Genomic DNA, 18,957 nt, shown 5'->3' on the forward strand with positions numbered 1-18,957 from the left:
TTGTTTTTATATTTTGTACATGTGTTTCGATAATTTTCCATAATTTATTAATGTTTTTTTATTGGGACATGAAGCGTTTTTTTTTTCGCTTCATTTCGTCGTCTTCTAATGGTATAGAACCCGTCATTTATGATGACACAAGTATACGAGATCGGCGGAATTTTTCCATAGAACGGAATTAGAAAGACCGCGTGAACTGTCGGCCCTTTTGGCATGTAATCCACACGTGAAAACAAATGGACCGGAAAGTCGTTCCGCTTCCTTCTCAGTCCTGGCTAATGCGACTTTAATGTCATTGGGAGTTTTTCACTTTATACTCCAGTTTCCTGTCGGTGTAGTTGGCCCAAGTTGGTCCAATTATCGGTTGGACCTTGGTCTCATCGGCGATCTTTCTTCCTTGTAGTTATGCCTGGCACCGCCGGCGATCTTTACGTGCTCTTTGATGTTACTTATGAATTGTTATACAAAAGTTATCGTAATTATTGGTAATGAGAACAAGTGCAATCTAATTCTAACAGCAGTTATCAAATTTTTTACTGTTGTATTTTATTTATTAATCTTTTAGTTTAAAATTAGAACTAACATTTCAAATGAGAACCAACATTTACTATTTAAAAATATATTTGAAAGAAAAGAGAAATAAAGGGGCAAAATAAATTCATCAATTTTATAATTTACATAATGCAGTAAACGAAAATTTTCGGAAAATACACTTTTAAAGATTAAGTTTTGGAAACAATCACAGTCATTTTGACATTTTTTATTCTCTTTGCTACTTTGGCGATTCTAATATTACTTTAATCATGCAAAACCTAAAATTAGCTTTGAATAAGTTAAGGAGACAAACGCGAAAGTGAACTAATTTAGCAAGAATGAAACAGTTTTTTAAATACTTTATATCTACACTTTTACTGATTTTTTTGTATGTCCCCGCGATATATCTCTCTCGATATACCTAAGAGTTATAAGAGCACAAAGAAAACAGTTCAGAAACCTCGAATGAGGCTGTCTATGCCGGGATAATCAACGACTTTGCGTGCGTCTGTGTTTGAGACCTACCGCGAGGATGCACGCTCGGAACGATTAGGCGCAACGCGCCGCGTGTCTGCGGGACTGTTTTGTATCCGAGTGAAATGCGTGTAATCATATTCCAACGTGCGGTAAAAGGATTTTCGAACGGTCGAATTAACTGTATATACGCCGGCCGTGTACCGCAAAACCAGATGCCACTCTTTAATGTTATACCGGCACCGCAACACCGGCGCAACTATCGGAGAGACGCGGTTTAGTTTACGCGCGTGACACAATCGCGTCGATTATGGGATTAACGAATATATTTCGATCGAACATAGACGAGAGAACGAACTTGGAGCAAAAGGGAATCGAGTGCGACGCGCGATTACGTAACGAAATGCAACGAGGGAGCGACGAGGCAGGTGCCCCGGTAAAGAGCGCCGGGGAAAAAGACGCGGCGAATCCCTCCATCGCAAGGGAGGAACTACGAACGGTTGATTCCTCTTTCGGCGGCAAAAGGAAATTCGCTCCACTAATTTCGCTTCTTCCGACGTGATGTCGTACGAGTGCCTTCAAATGTTATCGGATCAATCTGTAAGAGAAGCACCTCTTCTCACTCCTACGCGCGCATAAGTCACTTTTTAACGGTATAATCGATCTGCCATATATATATTTTTTTGAAACTGTAACATCCATTTTATTCTCATGTCTATCAGTAATTAGAAGCTGTTTATTACCGATCTTAATAACTTGAGGCGAATCTTGCGGGCTCCGTCGTCGATGATATTAGCGATACGGCCGCGGATTCCCCGCTCCTCGCCTAGCTTCTCGTTTCCGTATTTCCGGAAGACTCCCCAATTTCGCGATCATAATTTGTTAATAATTGGACATTTTGGTTTGTGGGCCCAATGGTAGAAGGGCCTTCCTCTCGCTCGCCAACTGGCCCCAGGTGTGTGCACGGGGAGCGTGGCGGACGCGTGCTTCTCCCCTCTTTTAACCTTCGCTTGCAGCCGAACGCGCTCGATTCGATTCGCTTCTTTCTTCATCCCCTTCTTCCTCTTCTTCGTCGTCATCTTCCTGTGCTTCTTTCGTTCTCGTGTTCTTCTCCTCCATTCGCTTCTCTCTGATCCTCCGAACGCTCCCGCCGCAATTTGACGCGCGCGCGAAATTCCTATTCACAGATATTGATTCACAGATACATGAGAAGTATATAGCGTACGAAATTGTAGGATAATCGGATTACAACGTAACGTTATGCGTGAGACAAATGATGCCAAAGAGAAGAAAATTTATCGACTTTGAATCGACTAAGCAGTCAAATTGTAGGATCTCTGTTCTGAATTCGGTAGACGTGCGAACAGATAACTGATTTCGTTCTCCTCGTTTCTTTATTATAAATTACATTAAGTAATCTTTTCTCTTCGTAAAATTTCAATTATAGTATCACAAAACTACAGCGAAGAAAGTGACAAACTTTTTCATACACAAGTCGTTCGCGAATTGATCGAAGGGGTCGACGAATAAAAATACAATTTCATATTAATATATATTTATGTTAGAGTAAATTAGTGACAGATTTTTCGTTAATTACTGTGCAATCAGCGAGACTTCAGCGAACGAGACAGTAAAATGGTTAAATGGGGTATCGTCGTGTGTAGTTGAGCCGACGATGGTAAGGTTTCGGCGGTAACGCGGCGGCGGGGAGAGGGTTAGGGATTTGCATTCGCGGAAAGGTGGCAATTACTCGCGGAACGGAGTATAACGCAATTATCGAATTAACCCTCGCACCCCCACATAATTGCTCGCGACTTCACGATTTAAGTGGATAATCATTGGGAACCGGCTGACCGGGCGAGCGCCGAAATTCGCCGGGGCCGGCGAGCGTTCAGGGAATGTGGGGCGGCCGTTCGGCCGATCGTGCGCGATGCATCGTGTAATTTACCCTTGCACGTTACGTACGCACGCACCGTTTGCCCTAAATGGCGATTTTAACGGGCGATCTCGCTTCCTTCCGATGTATTCCGATCGGGAAATATCGATCTTGTCAATCTCGTTCAATCTTAGCCTCTTCCGCTGTTCAGAAAGAGAATCGAACACCAACGAGAATTAGAAGTGAGGATTACAGAGCCGCGGTCTTCTTCTTGTGAAACCTTCCTTTCTTCCCCAGGATTCGTTTACGAATATCGGTAACAACTTGACGTGGCGTAACACGCCTGTCTGCCGCGATCGAGGAAATCGATCGGCCGATTGGATTAGCGCGGACATGTGTGAGAAAACTTTTGCTCTCGATCTCGAAGAGGCCACTCGGTCGCGCAGGAGGGTGCCGCATTGTTAAGCTATAGGCCTTCATTTTCACCTTCGTCCCCGCGTTGCGCCGCGCCGGCCTCGTTCGCGCGGGCCTCATTGTCTCGCGCGGACTGCCAACGAAAAACGTATCCATTGTATAACCCCGACGATTTCAATGCACGAACATTTCAAAATAGGGCGCGCGATTGTTTCACCCGTCTTTGAGCCTATTCTTCTCGGCGCCGGCTAATCTGCCGGCATTCACCGCTAATACCGGCGACGATTCACGAAAATCACCGGCGTCAGTTCGGAGGAATCCCAAAAGTCTGGAGCGCTGTAAAGTTAAATCAATGAGTCTCTCGAATCTTACTTATTAATCTTAAAAAAAAAATTTGGTAACAATTTTACAATGTAAACTTAATAAAGAGCGGTAGAACCGTAGTATTTCGTGTTTACACGTGTTTACCTTACTTTTTCCGATGAGAAAATTTTACACCGGCGCTCGCTTTGATTAAATGAACTCATTGCTCATCGTGTTCCATTCCTTATAGGGGTGTATCGTGCGGCGACCGTGTGAAACTCGGTCAACTTTTTCAAACGAGAGCATTCGTAACTGTCTCGTACCGCGGGGCCGGCAACTCCAGTGATTCGATCGCGGGCACCACCCCCTCGTTTCGAAGGGCGCCTTAATCACTAGGCTACCGATGCTTCGAGGAGGCGCTCCGTGTTCGTTTGAGGCTTGGGAAAATTCTGCGTCGCACAACTGCATCACGACGTCGATCCTCTCTCTCTCTCTCTCCCTCTCTCTTTCCAACGTTACCTGTGTCCGACATAAGGACGACACCAAAGTAGGCGAACGAGGCGAAGATTCATCCAGGCTTTGGTTCCACTCCTCTCAAAGAGGAGTGACTCGACTTGCCGTTTTACTCTCGAAAATCCCAATTCCTCAATTAGTAACTTCCCCGACGGACACTGACCTTTATTACGATTCTCTCTCGGGTAGATTTTTCCCCTCCTCTCATCGGTTTCCCTTTGGCAGATAGTCGCGCACAAACGAGGCCAGCGGTTTTCTCAAGCGGCATTACAAATCACCGAAATGGCCTCCGGGGCCACCACACCGATTCCGAGTCCTTTTCTCAGCCGAGGCGGACCCCTCGAAAATTCCGAAAATCAATTTTTTCCCCCGGGGCGTCAATTAAGCGGAATTTTTCCGTCTTCGACGTAGGTCCGGACGGGAGCAGGAGAGGAAGAAAGAGAGAGAGAGAAAGGAGAGCAATGACTTCGGTCTTCGGAAGCCTTAATTGTTGCCGTGGCTCCCCGTTTTTCTACCGAACATTGCAATTTTCGATCTTTCGGCTACTGCAATCGTTCTCTCTCTCTCTCTCTCTCTCTCTCTCTCTCTCTCTCTCTCTCTCTCTCTCTCGAGGGTCATTCGTCTACGTGTTAATCCCTTTAGAGAGGACGTGACTCGGCACCGGTTCTTCCAGGCCGAACGGCAATGGCAACGACAGGAGAACAAATATTTAGCTATCATCGGCTCTAGACGTCATCTCTCGCTACATGCATTTCGCCCGCCTAATCGACGACTCTATTCCCTCCGCGCGGGAATAATATTGAACTAATATTATTGTAGAACTGGTGTAGCGGGACAGGTGCGGGTGTGAGAAAAAAAGACTCGATACTCTCCTCCTATTTGCATATCCTATTATTTTAGGTGGCGAATATACGAAATACTAGGGTTTACAAACACGCACTTGTGGCATGAGGTTTAGATTGGCGAGCGACTTTAATCGCCGACTTTGGCGATTAATGTGCGAACCGGCGGCGGCGGTGCGATGGTGCCGGTGACTCGGCGGGAAGTTTCTGCGCGGAGAGATCGAGTTCTCTATTTCATCTTTCGATTATACACTCGACTCCACGAGTACGCGTATAATCGGCTTACACGTGTTCGCAGTTAACGCGCGATCGAACACGCGAGAGAAGGGTCGGCAGAGATGGGTCCGAGAGGGCTCTCTCTCTCTCTCTTTCTTCTTTCTTCTTTCCTTTGGCGAGCGAGGGACGAAAGCGAAGCGACGAAAAACGCAGCGGCGCGGCGCGAATTAGGCGCGCTTTGACAATTCTAATCTCGTGAAATATACGCGCGAAGTATAACGAGCCGAGAAAGAGAGAAGGAAACGCGCGCGTCGGATTACACATAAAACACCGTGGCCGTGGTGCTCAAAGGGTGACGCCTGCTAAATGGCGCTAATAGTAATCCTATTCATTGTGACGCGATACTTTAGGCGCGTCGTATCTCGTCCTACTTGTGCGGATTACGAGCGGAAAGGACGAGCGAGAGAAAACTTCTTTCACGCGGGTAGCCGAGCAGGCGTAGGGGACAGTTCGGAAGACGATATCTTTACGAGGTGATGAAATAAGAGCTCTATTATATTTACTTCATATATCATCCGTAATATATACAAATGAGAAATGAATGAGGTGTACAAGACAAGTTATGATAGAAGCGGCGAGAAGGAAGGAGCTTAAAGTTTAGGTCGATTTATATATACATATTTTTATATAATTATTATTAATAATTATTCTTATATGTTATTCCACTACAATTTTATTTAGATTTTTTAATTTGATTTTGTCGATAACAGGCCAGTGAATCTTTTCAAACACAGGTTTTTTTTCCCCCCGAAAATGTGATCACTGACATGTATTTTTATTTCCAATCAAGTTTTTCTGCAAAAATTTCAATATTTTGTCAATATGCAACATAAAACAAACTCTCAACATTCTGTGTTTGGAGAAATGTGTTTCATAACTATACATCATATATTGATATATTGATATTAATATATTATTTTTTAATATTACTACAAAAAAATTGTGATTGTAGATATTTCAGCAAAGTGATGTTAAGTATGTTACAATACGAACTGAAATCTCTGTTTTTTTTTTCTACTTACAATTGGACGCGTCAGTATCTTCAAAGTGCTGCTCGGTAATATAATTGCCGACGACTTCATCAGACAAGAAACGAAAGGGAGAGTCTTACGCCCGTCAGTCTCGTCTCGTCTCGTCTCGTCTCGTGAGCCGCGGGGGTTCAAACCGGTCTATTACACCCGCGTCCTAGTTATTAATTATACTCATGCCACCGCGGTCGCTTCTTGCGATTAAACGCGCATGCATCTCCCATGCCGTCATCTCACACTGAGTGATTCATTTCGGAAGTGTGGCCGTTCACGGCGGGACGTCAATACGCGTTTCATATACGCGTCCATCTCCGGTCTACGTCCAGCTGTTATCTAAACATATATTACGTTAGTCCGAACATTGTAACATCCGTTGTACGACGTATAGATATCAAGCCGCGCTAAAGGTACACTCTTATAAACATTGAGGAAACGTAATCTTATCTAGAATGTTTTTCTAAAAATCCATCCGGCAATACTTTGCGCCAATCTCGTCAGGGAGCAAGTAGTTTTCTTTCCCGCACAAAAAGGTCTGGCGATCTGACGAGTGTGCGATCGCGATCGAGCGCGCTTGCAATTGACGGATTAAGTAATGTTTGACACGCGAAAGGCGGTCGTTCACGTGCACCGTGATGAGAAGCGAGTGCGCGCGGGCTATGAGCGCGCACGGCCCCGTTGTTTTCTCTACTCTCGTATAATTACGATTATAGGAGCGCGCACGTGTGCGTCGGTGGTGCTTTTACCTCACGTCGAGGAGACCGTGGGAACCGGCGTGAAGGGAGAGAAGGACGAGGCTGCGAAGAGAGTAGAAGGAGGAAGGAAGGAAGGACGGACGGGCGGATCTCGAGAAAGGAACGGAGGGAGGAAGGAGATACGAGAGGGAGGAAGAGACGCGAGCGGGGGTGAACGTGGAGGCTCAGCCCCGAATTTCTCTCTCTCTCCCTTTCCCTTTCCAGCCCAGGAGTACCAGAAACGCGGACGCTATAACGATCCGTTGTGCTGCTGGAGTGCGTCAATGGTACTTCCAGCATTATGGGCTCGATCAAAGCGTTATATTGTTTGAGGTCTTATTGCACCGGCCGTGCAAGCTCTCCGCGACGAAGAGGGTCTCGACGGGGCGACACGTACCAAAACACTCAACCGGTCGCCGCTTATCGATAGCACGCAACCCTTTTGATCCGCGAGGCGTAATCTCGGCGCTCCGCATAAACGCGGTCAGTACACAAAGTAATTTTTTTTTTTTTCATCGCCCGCTCTCCGCGGAAGGCGGCTGAAGATTATTATTGCATGGCGCGCGATTAATTTTTCACGTTGATGCCTTCGTAAGCGTACCTTCAGCTTGTGCTACAACGTTTGTCCAACCAATTTCAAACTCGAATCAAGTTCCCGCATTGAAATGATGTTTTAATTTAGAATTCGTTTCCTCGCGCGCTTCTTATTGTATCAATGCCGTCGTCAAACGAGCGTTACAAGTTTCATCTAACGAAGCACGAGTTTTCAAATCAACTTGTCATACATATTTAATTATTCTTACGTTACGTGTTAATCAAGAAAGTATTTTACAGCGGATAATTCGCCGTTAAATACAATAGAGACGTTTTTTCTAAGGAGAAAGGGAGGAGGAAGACACAGCCGTGGCGGCGGGCCACGCGTACAAGACCGGACCCCATCGACGCGCGATAATTGGTGGCTCGGGAGAGAGGTATTCCTACGTCGTCGGTAGATCGTCGCGTCCCTCTTCGTTGCAGTCGGTCGTAGTAGTAATTTAGCAGGTAGCCAAAGGCCAGGTCTCGTGGTCTCTCGCGCGGTCGGGGATCACCAGTCGCCCTATCTCACGAGCCCTTCCACCCCGGCTCTCGCTCCCCCTCTCGCCTCTACCGTTCGCTCGACGGGGCCCTTCCTCCCGGTCACCCGGTCGCCCGCTGCAACCCGCGCGCGTATTTAAAAGCGTTTAAGGGCGCTCTCGAGCGCTCGAGTGCTCTCCTGCCCCGGATCCACAATGGTTCTTGCGTATTATTTGTTGGTGAAATAACATGCTGTCAGTTATGGGGGATATGCTAAATATATAGGCACGCTAGAGAGATTCCCGAAGGAGAATCGATCGAACTCTCTTTTCGGTCGTCCGTCGTCGTGACGCTCGAGTGTTGTGCTTCGAGTCACGGCGAGCTCCACGGCACGCTCGGGAAGAAAGGGGAGGAGGCGGAGGGCGATCTTTACACACGTAGAGGGGCCCTCCTTCACGAGACAATTCGTAACAATCGAGGAGGCATCACCATCGCGCGATCCGCTCCGGGGATGGATCGCGCGGATCGGATCGATTCGAGCGCGGGCACCCTTCGTCTCGATCTCGCAGCTCTCCCCCTCTCCTCTCTCCCCCTTCCGTCCCTCTGTCCTTTTCGGTCCGGTCGACGCGCCGGGAAGGCGTGGAGGCACCGTTTATTTTCCTTCATTTCTTTTTTTAGGGGCCCCCGCGCCCCGTCGATATTCGACAATCCTCTTCCTCCTGCCTTCCGCGCGGGAAAGGCATCGCAAGGATTCCGGATAGAATTCCCAAACGCCGCTACCGACGCCCTTTTACGCCCGGCTGCGCCTCGAAACACCGTGAGGCGAAATAATATTGATCCTTGGAAATTTGCGATAGGAGCTCACGGGAGCGTCGATGCGTTGGCCAGGATAAAGTGGGCACGCGTACGCAGAGAATAATTGGGAGGGAATAGAAACTTTTATGCCACATCTCGCGATAAGAGCTCAATTGTATTCTTTTAGACAAAATGGCAATTCTGGAATCGAGTTCTCTGAGAACAGAGTACCCGCTGAACGACAAGGAGGTGATGAGCGTTCGCGAGGAGAGTTTCTCTTATACACGCGAGTTATTATTTTAAGCTCGGGGCCCACGGCCTCTATGCTTACTTAATCTAATAAAGCAACTAATAACTAATAATAACTTAATACACTCCGGGCTGAAAAGGAGGCCGTAATTATGTGTACTCTTTAATTATGTGGATCCTGCGCTCGATCGAATCGACGTTATTTGATTATCGAGCTCGGGCGCGTATATAAAATAACGAAGGGGGAGGAGCTGTTTGTTTTTCGGACATTGATGGGCCCCGAGCGGCGAATTTAGGGCCAGATCGGCGTCCGATCGGATGTACCGAGCTCGTGCAGACACGACCATGTGAGAAAAAGAATAATGTCAATATTTTTTGCAGCTACAAACACGACATTTATTGCGTGTTGATTGTCAAATTTCAGTCAAGCCCGATCGTCGGCGAAATGTACCTGTTCGTTCCCGATTATATTCACGTAGAAACAAACAAAACGGCCAGAGTACATGTAAAAAATTTATTGCTAGAACGTTAAAACTTTTTGCAGTTTATTCATATCATGTTTTAAAGTCGTTTATATAATTATTTTAATAGTTTAAAATTATTTTCAGACATCCAGTTAAATTTTTTAACACTCTAGCTACGAAAACCGCCTTTTTATGATTATTAATTATTAATATTCTTCCTCCCCTAATTAATAATTATATAATAATATATAATAATAATATTAAAATTATTAATTAATTATAATATCCTGCATATTCTAGAAATAAGCCGTTAATTTCTCCGTTACATGCGGAAAAGCAGGAACTTCTCATCTCGAACAGTTCATTCTAAAGTAAGCAAAGGTACGATCCGCGCGTGTATATTAGATTAAAATAATATGACGCACGCGCGGCGTCCTTTCTCTTTCTTAAGTACTTATCATAATAGGATGAATAGGGTAACGGTCGGTCGAGAAAATGAAGTGGACCGCGATGCTGCGCGTCCACACGCAGCTGCGTTACCGCAATGCACGTGCCGCCGTGTGCTTGCCCCCCCCCCCCCTCCTCTCCCCGCGCTCGCTTGTCGTTACGCGATAAATGGCACGTGGCCCGCTTTTAATCCCGCGGGCCAATAACATTGCTATCGCGATAATTAGCCGCGCGCGAGAAACCCGAGATGTAATCCCCGCGCGTAATGTCGTCGCATACCGTTACGCGCGCGCAGATGCTGCGAGCAATTTGCATTATCATGTACGCATATTATGCGGCGTGTTCTCCATTCTTCCGCTGACAAATGATCCACCGCGTTTATCCGCTAGATAAACAGGAAGAAAAAAACGTGTATTCCGAAGAAAGATCTCCCGAATACGCGGAAAGCTGCGAACTATGATCGATCGAAGAGACGAAGGATAATGAAGAGAGGACAGAATCTCTCTCTCTCTCTCTCTCTCTCTTCTCTCTTTCTCTTCGAGGGTCTTGCGCCAAACGAGGGAAAATGAATGTGCCGTTCAAAATGTTACAAATTTAGAGAAGACACGCACAGACGGCGAGAGAATTTGACGAGCAAACAACGAAATCTCATAAGCGTGATACGCTTTCTGCCGAGGCTGAGATTGATAACTGGCCGCACGACCATGTATAAAGAAACGAGAGGCAATTAACGTCGAGCCGGTGCGATGCACGATTACGTTTTTTACCATAAAAGAGGTGCGAGCGTGATTGACAGACGGGGGAAAGGGTGGAGAGGGGGAGGGAGAGGCGGCGCGAAGGAGGACAGGTATGGGGTGTTCACCGGGCACGACAACTCCTTCCTCCCGCGGCTTTTTCGGGGCACTCGCTGTTCCCCGACGCGATGAGGCGAAGAGAAACGAGATCTCGTTAGGATCCAACCTGGTTAACGTTATGACAACCTCCTCCCGGTCGGCAATTACCGGATTACAATGTAAAGATGCTAAAGGTGGTAAAACGCTGACAGGGTCACCTCCGCTTATCGCGGGGTCCCCTTTGAGGTTGATCCCCTTAACGAGGTTGCGAGGTGTGGGCGGACGCGTCGGTGCGTGAGACGCGTCGTTTCGCCTTATATCTTGACGGGATAATTTTCTCCCTTAGCGGCTTATCCCACCTCCCTCCGTTCCGCGTATAATTCGCGCGCGCCTTTAACTCTCTCTCTCTCTCTCTCTCTCTCGCCAGGGATAGCCGGCCGGCTTAAGATGGTTCCGTATATAGGCTCCGAGAGGATATTTCGGCTTATTTATCACAGTAAGTTTTCAGCAACACGCGCGTCGAGGATATCCCTCGTTTACGTTTTAGAAACCCCGTGAACGATCAACGCGATTATTATCGCGCGCCATTTCGCGCGAGACATGTTTTATATAAAGAGGTTAACGATTTGTAATACTTTCGGCTTGAGATGCGTGCGAGAAGAGAGGTCGTCACAAATCGAAGGATTTGCCTTTTACAATGCAAAACGTAGTTTTAATTTGTCACGTCACTGTTCTAATTTCGGGGGTTTCCAAACTTATGTAGAACACGACCCATTTCTTGTGAAAGGAGAAATGAGTTGATTGTTTATTTGTTCCCCCTTTATTCATTTTATTTTCTAATTTTTTATTGAATATAATAATGAATTTAATTCTTAAATGAATATATGAAGAATGCATTTACTTTCCACTAAACTACTTTGACGCCAACATCGACGTGAATCATTTTATTATGCATGATGCGTACAAGAAAATTAATAATTGCATTTAATTTCACGAAACTTGATTTCGACATTTTTCGCAACTCTCCAACAATTATTGATTTACCGACTCTATTCTGGAAATCCCTTCTAATGTATCCACTTTTAATTCTAATTTTGTCACACAAGTTTTTAATGGCGGTGCGTGTCTTCGCTCCGAACGAATTGTTCCGCAAAAGGAAAAGCACGTTCCCACACGAGCAGGGCGGAGACGTCTCGTAAAAGCTTCGTGCATTAGCGTTGCGCGTACGCGCGTGTCATTTACACGCAAAGCTGCGCCTCGGCCGCTCTCTTATTTCCGCCGAGGTGTTCTGGCTATCGGTCAAGGTAAAGTGTTATTTGATTTGTGGCCGCGGAGGAGAGAGGAAGAGCCGAGTGTGCCGTCTGTAATAAGCGAACCGCCTCTTCCTCAATATATTCTGACTTGATGGCTCAATGCGTGTGACCGCGTAAGAGAGCTGCGGCTTTGCAGCGCGAAACCGCGAGACGGACGTGACTGCACCGTGAGCATCGTGCTGCAGGCTGTAAAGAACATCTCCCCCTCACGCGGATCGCAATGAGCTTTCGGAAGCAGGCAAATCGTTTGCTTATCTCCGGAACGGATCTCTTAATTGCTTAAATCGTACGTCAGCAATATACGTCAAGGAGAATGAATTGGCGAGAGGGATGCAAAGGGGACTCCAAAAATTTCTTGCGATCGAAAGACATCCGGTGAAAAATTGAATAAAATATATATAAAGTATGTATCGCTAATAGGATGTCTCGCATCTATTAAGGCACACATTTTTATATCTCGACATCATAAACACACGAAAGAAATTGTGTCATCTGTCTCAAAAACTTAGCTAGATACAATTGATAATTCAACAAAATTATTTTCAATTCTGTATCTAGTTAAACTTTTTAATATTTTAGCAAATTCTTCTCTCCGTTTATGGTTACTAATTATCATAATATTAATTTTTTATTAAAAGCCTCCTTGATTTGTATTCAAAGGTTCTTGCACTTCACCGGAGTATCTTCCGCTTGCAAAAAGATACGCTTTCGTCGTCGATCATCGCGAGGACGAGCTTCCTTCTCGGGCTACCTGCTAAAGAGACGAAGTTGTTTTTAATACGATCATAAAGAGAGGAGACTCATCGCGCACGAGTCGAGCAAGGAGAGTACGAACACAGAGACAGACGCGAAGCCGTACGAAGTCATAACGCGCGAGGCCGTAGCGCGATAAAAGTCTTTAGGCACCTGTCGTTCGTGCTCAAGATCAGCCAGAAAGAGCCGGCACAGATGCTGCCGCTCGTTCTTCCCGAGCCAAGACAACGAACTGACACCCGTCCGAAGATATATTTCCACTATTAACGCTAACGGACTTCTTCACCGTTATCTCCTATAGCCGTAAATACGTAATTAATCGTATCTACTTTAGAGTGAATGACGCGAGTACGCGCGATCAAGCAACGCGGACGACTTGAGATTGATCTCAAGTAGCACTTGCGCGAGATTCTTATCTTAGCGTACATTTGTCGTCGAGTCATTCAAGATAGAAATTAATTTTACATCGTGTATTTATAACTGCATGTTACATACTTCTGTTGCCTTTTTATTCACAAAATGCATTTTTATTTGAGAGAAAATTATTGTTTATTTTTATCGACTGCTAGAAATATATGTTTCTTGGTGAAGATTTAATTTGTGGTCGTTGCAAGCAAAATATCAAAATCCAAAAAACACGTAATAATATTGAAATCTCCGAAGCTGAGATTTTTAGGAGCATGTAATAAAGCATTATTCTTTAATCATTAAAATTCAATGATAAAATACTATATTTTTTTTATATTCACAGTTTCTTTCGATTTTACATAAAAAATGTGCTAAAGTATTATGTCAAAATCTCTTGCAGCATTATGCTTCTTTCAGAATTATTTTGATGATCGAACGAAAATTATCTTCAGATCCGTGTCCAGTTAAATTTTTAGCAAAGCTATAATTCTTTCCGCGGATAATTCGACAATCTGATGGAACGTTGATTTCTCCCGAAGAAATAAGGTGACTAACTTTTTTGACGGGCGCGCGTTTCGAAGCGTGTAATTTCTCGGCATTACACAGGGCCGAATTTCATCGCCGCGGTCCGCTCCGCATCTACGCACTCCGCTTAATAAGCGTCAGTAACCTTCGATCGTCGCCATCGAACCGAGATCGTGTACGGATAGGGCCCGAAACAAGCCCGACCGGACCACCCGGGCTATTCCGAGTGACACGCCCGAACGTGAGGTACGACACGATCCCGCGGTGTCCGATGTCCCAACGGGAATGTTCGACACCTGTAACGCCGCTTGTTCATAGATAGAAAAATCGGTGGCATCACCGATCATCGTCATTGTCTTTGATCCTCGGAAACATCATCACGACGTGACGCAACACGAATCGTCCGGGCAAGCGACGGTTATCTCGAACGGATCTCCGCGTTATTGATACAGTAAACTGCTTTTCTTGTCGTTAGTCGTTTACCCATCAAACGAATTATCAATGTCCATTTAGTTCCCGTTATCAAGTCACTAATTTGTTCAATTTCGCAACGCACATGTTTGGAAATGAAAAAGAAAATGGCACGAATAAATCTGAAGAAGATACATTATATAATTAAGAATCCTGGCTATATAATACCAACTAAAAGAACAATCTGTGAAATTTTTATATCTTTCGGTAATCGACAAGAATCGAGGGAATTCCTCACGGGATGTGAACGCGCAACGGGACCTTCAACAATCGGTTTGATCTAACAATTAATAAGCGTGCGTCTCGGAAGGCAGCGACGCGTAATCTGAAAGGTGTTATCTACTAATCGTATTTCACCGAAACCTTTCTTTTCGCGACCAGCCGGAACGTTTGTTAATGACGGACAACCGGCGAAAAGGGGGACCCGCCGCCTTCGGATTTTCCAAACGCGTATTTTTCGTCCACTCATTAACTATGCGTTTCTGGATAGATCGAGGAGAACTTCGCTAGATATTCCGAAGTGAGGAAAGTGCTATCCTTGTAAATTTCTCTCTCTCTCTCTCTCTCTCCACCCTTCCGAGTTTCGGAGCTGCCGCGGCGGGAATATCGTAATCTGATCGTATCCTTCGATACTGGCGAAAACCCAGGAGGGAGGGGTGAAGAGCAACGCGGGAGAAAACGAGAGGATCGAAGGACGGCGGTGCCGAGACGACGACGTACGATCTCCGGCGGTAGGGTCCCGGGGTCTCTCTTCGCACCTATTTCAACGCGCGGACTTTATCGCGGATCGGATCAGCCGGGTATTTGTCTCTTCCAAACGAGAAATTCCGCTACCTCACGAGCCTCTCGCTGTTTTCGTCCTCCGGTTCCACCGACACCCGACGCGATCCAGATCTCGAGCTATTTGTCGCCTCGGGAGACACGAGACGGCAGAACGATCGGGAGTTTATCGCGGGTTGCTTTCCGGAAAGCCTTCTCCTCGGAAAGCCTGTGGGAAAGCTGCGAACCCGCGCGGTTTGATATTCGATATCCGAATTATATTTCTCCTTCAGTTGTTTTTCAGTTTTCGTCTGATATTTCGCCACGACGTTACAATCGTACAAATAGAACAGAGCGACCGATTTAAATTAATTCGACTCAATTTTTCACTTAGGCAAAATTTCTACGATGACCTCTACGTCATTTTCAGCGCTCGCTTGCTGCATCAGGAATAATTTATTGAAGAAAGGATATCAAGACTTCGAAATGAAATGCAAGTGCGCGCGGATGCTCTTGTGTAACGCCAACGGAAATTCAAACGGGGTTCTCACGAGGACCGCGCGATAAAACGTCCGGTCGGGCTATCGAAAACTCGTCGCCGCCCACATCCGGAGGCGGCGGCGGCGGCGGCGGCGGCGCCGTCGGCTCCGAATCGCTCGTGAGGCGTTTGTTGGTTTTACCGGTTTATGAAATCGTTAATTCGCGCGTTTATCCCGCGCGCGGATCTCTCGTCGAGGGCCCCCGTCCTAAATTGGGCCGCTCTCATAAATCTCACGACCCGTCCGTCCGTCCGTCCGTCCGTCCGTCCAATTTCAGATAATACAGAGAACAGCGGTGCCGTGTTGGTGGAAGGTGAGGGCATCATCGCCGAGAGAGGCGCGAGACAGGACATTGACGTTCTTCCGCCCTCACTGGAGAATCTTACTTCAATGTGTTCTCGAGGGTTAAAAAAAAAATAACCTAACGAGTTTTCTTGGTACGAATACGGCGGCATCGTACCATTGTGATATCGCGAGAAATATAGAAGTCAGTCAGCTGCGAAATTCTTCGGTCTCTCACTCCTCGAGTCAGCGTCGTACAAAAGCAGGGGAACGTTCGGGGATAAAGCGCATCCCTTTTCGGAGGGGGAGGAGGGGGGGAGGTTCATCTTCTACTCCGACTGTCGTCGCGGGATGATTTCCGGCGTCATGATTCGGCACGATTTCTTCTAAGCCACGGGTGCGCGTACCGGCATGGGCCCCGCATGGGCCCCCGAACCCCGTCGTCTCCGAGGGTAGTGAGAATTAAGGTAAAGGCCATAACATATATACACATAAAGAGATATATGTGTATAATATATATAAAAGAGGGGGTGAGAGAGAGAGGACGAGGCGCGCGCGATCGCTGCACGGGTTGGCCCTGTCGAGGGAGGACGACAGGGGCCATATGGAGAGCATACGGCGAGCAGCAGGCCTCTCCGCACCCGCTTCCCTCTTTCGAGGGTTTAATCTACCCGCGCCCGCCAAACTACCGTCCAAAAGAAATCCAGGTAAGCACCAAACTTTTTGGTGCTCCGCGTCCTCCGTTTCCGCTATTAGGCATTTTTACATATGTGCGGACGCGGTGCCGCGCGCGCCCGTGACGTATGGAGGATCCGCTCGCTCTCGGGAGATTATCTTGTGGAAGACGTAGGAGGACGTCACGTCATTTATTCTGCCCATTTCCCCGACCCGACTCCGATCGTTACCACGTTATAAGACAACATCTGATGGGATTTTTATTAACGACAGCGCACCAATCTATTCTACCTCGAGCTTTGGTATTAATGCATTCATCGACGCAAAATGTTAAATCTTTTTAAGTCCGACTCTGTTGATTGCACGCCTTGACGTAGGCGTACTCTTAATTTGTTTGAATTGTATTTACGTAACATGTACAAGTATAAAATAAAATAGTAGCACAGGACGATCGCGACTGACGAAAGGGGTCAAAGGGGACGACGCGATTCGCAGATCCGCGATCAATCGGAGACGCAGCTCGGAAGTACTTAATTAGCCCTTTCCCGAGGCCGCATCTCGTAACGAGCGACACGACTGGTAATCGTTTGGTATCGCGCGTCGCCGCCGACACTCGATTCGTCGGTTCCCCGAAGAGAGGAGGCTCGTTCTAGTAGACGATCCCGGGGCCCTCCTGTCTCCCGCTTGCCAACTGTCCCAGGTGTACGTGTTTCCTTGAGCCCAGGACGAAGGTGAGGAGGCCCGAGGAGGACTCGAGGCGTGTGGCTGGCGCGTGCTGCTAGTCCTCGATTCCGATTCCCCGCCCTTAAGTTGCTTCCGATCGTTCCCTTGACTGCCGTCGCCACCACCACCATCGCCGCCGCCGCCACCACCACCGTCACCGCCGTCACGGTTCGCACCACCGCCGCCGGCACCGTCACGCTTAACGAACACGCGAGGTGAGGCACCTTCGTGTGCTTAAAGACACAAAACTCTCGTTATGCCTGTCTGTCTCTCTCGCCCGATTCGCTTTCGCCCGATCGCCTGCTATCGCGCACGGTATATACCCTCCGAAGCGAGATACAACGTATTCCTGAAGTAACGTTTCTACGTTTTGAATATTCAGTATTTCACCTGCTGATTCTTAAAAGCTTCTAATTTTCCAAAATGTCTGATGGAGTTCAAATCTAGTGGCCGAAGTATTGGAATAACGACAACTTTCAACTCAATCTCTCGCAAAAGCAGCAAATTTAATTTTACGTTTCCTGAAGCTGAATGTAATAAATGTTAACTTATTATATATGATACTTGTGACCTCCTTATTTATATTTATATTGTAAAAACGTTTGTAAGAATAAATTCATCGTTTTGCCCTTTGCAATTGGTTTTAGAGCAAAATTCGGGAATTTACGATTGCAATCAAAATTTTCGAAGAATTAATCCAAGAAGCTTGCAGTTTCTAAATAACTTTCGATAACTTTTAGCCAAAACATTCTTAAAAAAAAAATTGCAGCAATAAAGAAAAGTTAAAATTTATTTAATAATTAAAAATAGAATATTTTTACTTCTTCCTATTACATTACGTATTGTTTTATTGTACGCTTTTTAAAATTCCTCATTCGAACATACATTTTGTGGATTACATAATCATATCAAAGTTAATCGTATCAAAGCACAGACAAAACATTAAAATGTAAGAAAATACAGCTTTGATACTTTTTATTATACGCTTAAGTATACACAGGCATCGTGAAGAATTTCAATAATTCATTATTGAAACTTTTTGCTCCTCGGCGGCTCCTTCGTGTCATTATTATTCTCGCAGAGAAGGCCGGATACAAACATTACGACAGCACACGATTTCCTTTAATTTGCGCATACATTTCGCGTCTCTTGTCTTAGTCCTCTAATTTTTTCTAGAAATGCTAAATGCAACCTAATGCTTTCGGCAGGGAGCGATATTAGGCCGCCGCATCCCCGGCGTCTTGCTAAACGGCACGGGGGATCGCTTTTGAATTATGGAAATGCAACGAATGCATGTGTATATATGCATACCTGCGGGACATAGGGCCCCGGCTGCGGTCTTTGCGATTCGTGCAGGAACGGCGGCGATTTTCGTGCAGACGCATCCGATCCCGGCGCGCATAGCGCATAGTAGATTATTGATTATCGATTTTCGCGGGCGTGCGTGCCGACCCCGGGCGATAATTTGATTCGAACAATCGTCTCTCGGCCCGGGTTGTTAGGAAGTCCGTCACGGTACTACGGTGGCGTCGGGATAATTACGGCACGGAATCATGTTTGTCTCACACGTGTTGCGCATCGCACGCTCGTAGACGTAGGGCACGTCGTGTCCGAAAAGTGTTAAGGCCCGAAAAATCGCTGATTTGCATTAATCGCGACGACGAGCGTGTCGGGGAA

General features: G+C 46.4%; 1 protein-coding gene across 1 annotated transcript; it reads right to left on the reverse strand.

Moving 5' to 3' along the window:
- Nucleotides 1-17,091: 17,091 nt before the first annotated feature.
- On the reverse strand, nucleotides 17,092-18,682 carry LOC105838414 (POU domain, class 4, transcription factor 1-like). The gene is made up of 2 exons (XM_012683958.1): nucleotides 18,592-18,682; nucleotides 17,092-17,513 (listed from the first exon to the last, which is right to left on the reverse strand). The coding sequence occupies exons 1-2, from the start codon at nucleotides 18,680-18,682 to the stop codon at nucleotides 17,092-17,094; spliced, it is 513 nt and encodes a 170-aa protein (XP_012539412.1).
- Nucleotides 18,683-18,957: the final 275 nt, after the last annotated feature.

This window comes from Monomorium pharaonis, chromosome 7 (assembly GCF_013373865.1).
Source record: "Monomorium pharaonis isolate MP-MQ-018 chromosome 7, ASM1337386v2, whole genome shotgun sequence".
NCBI lineage: Eukaryota > Metazoa > Arthropoda > Insecta > Hymenoptera > Formicidae > Monomorium > Monomorium pharaonis.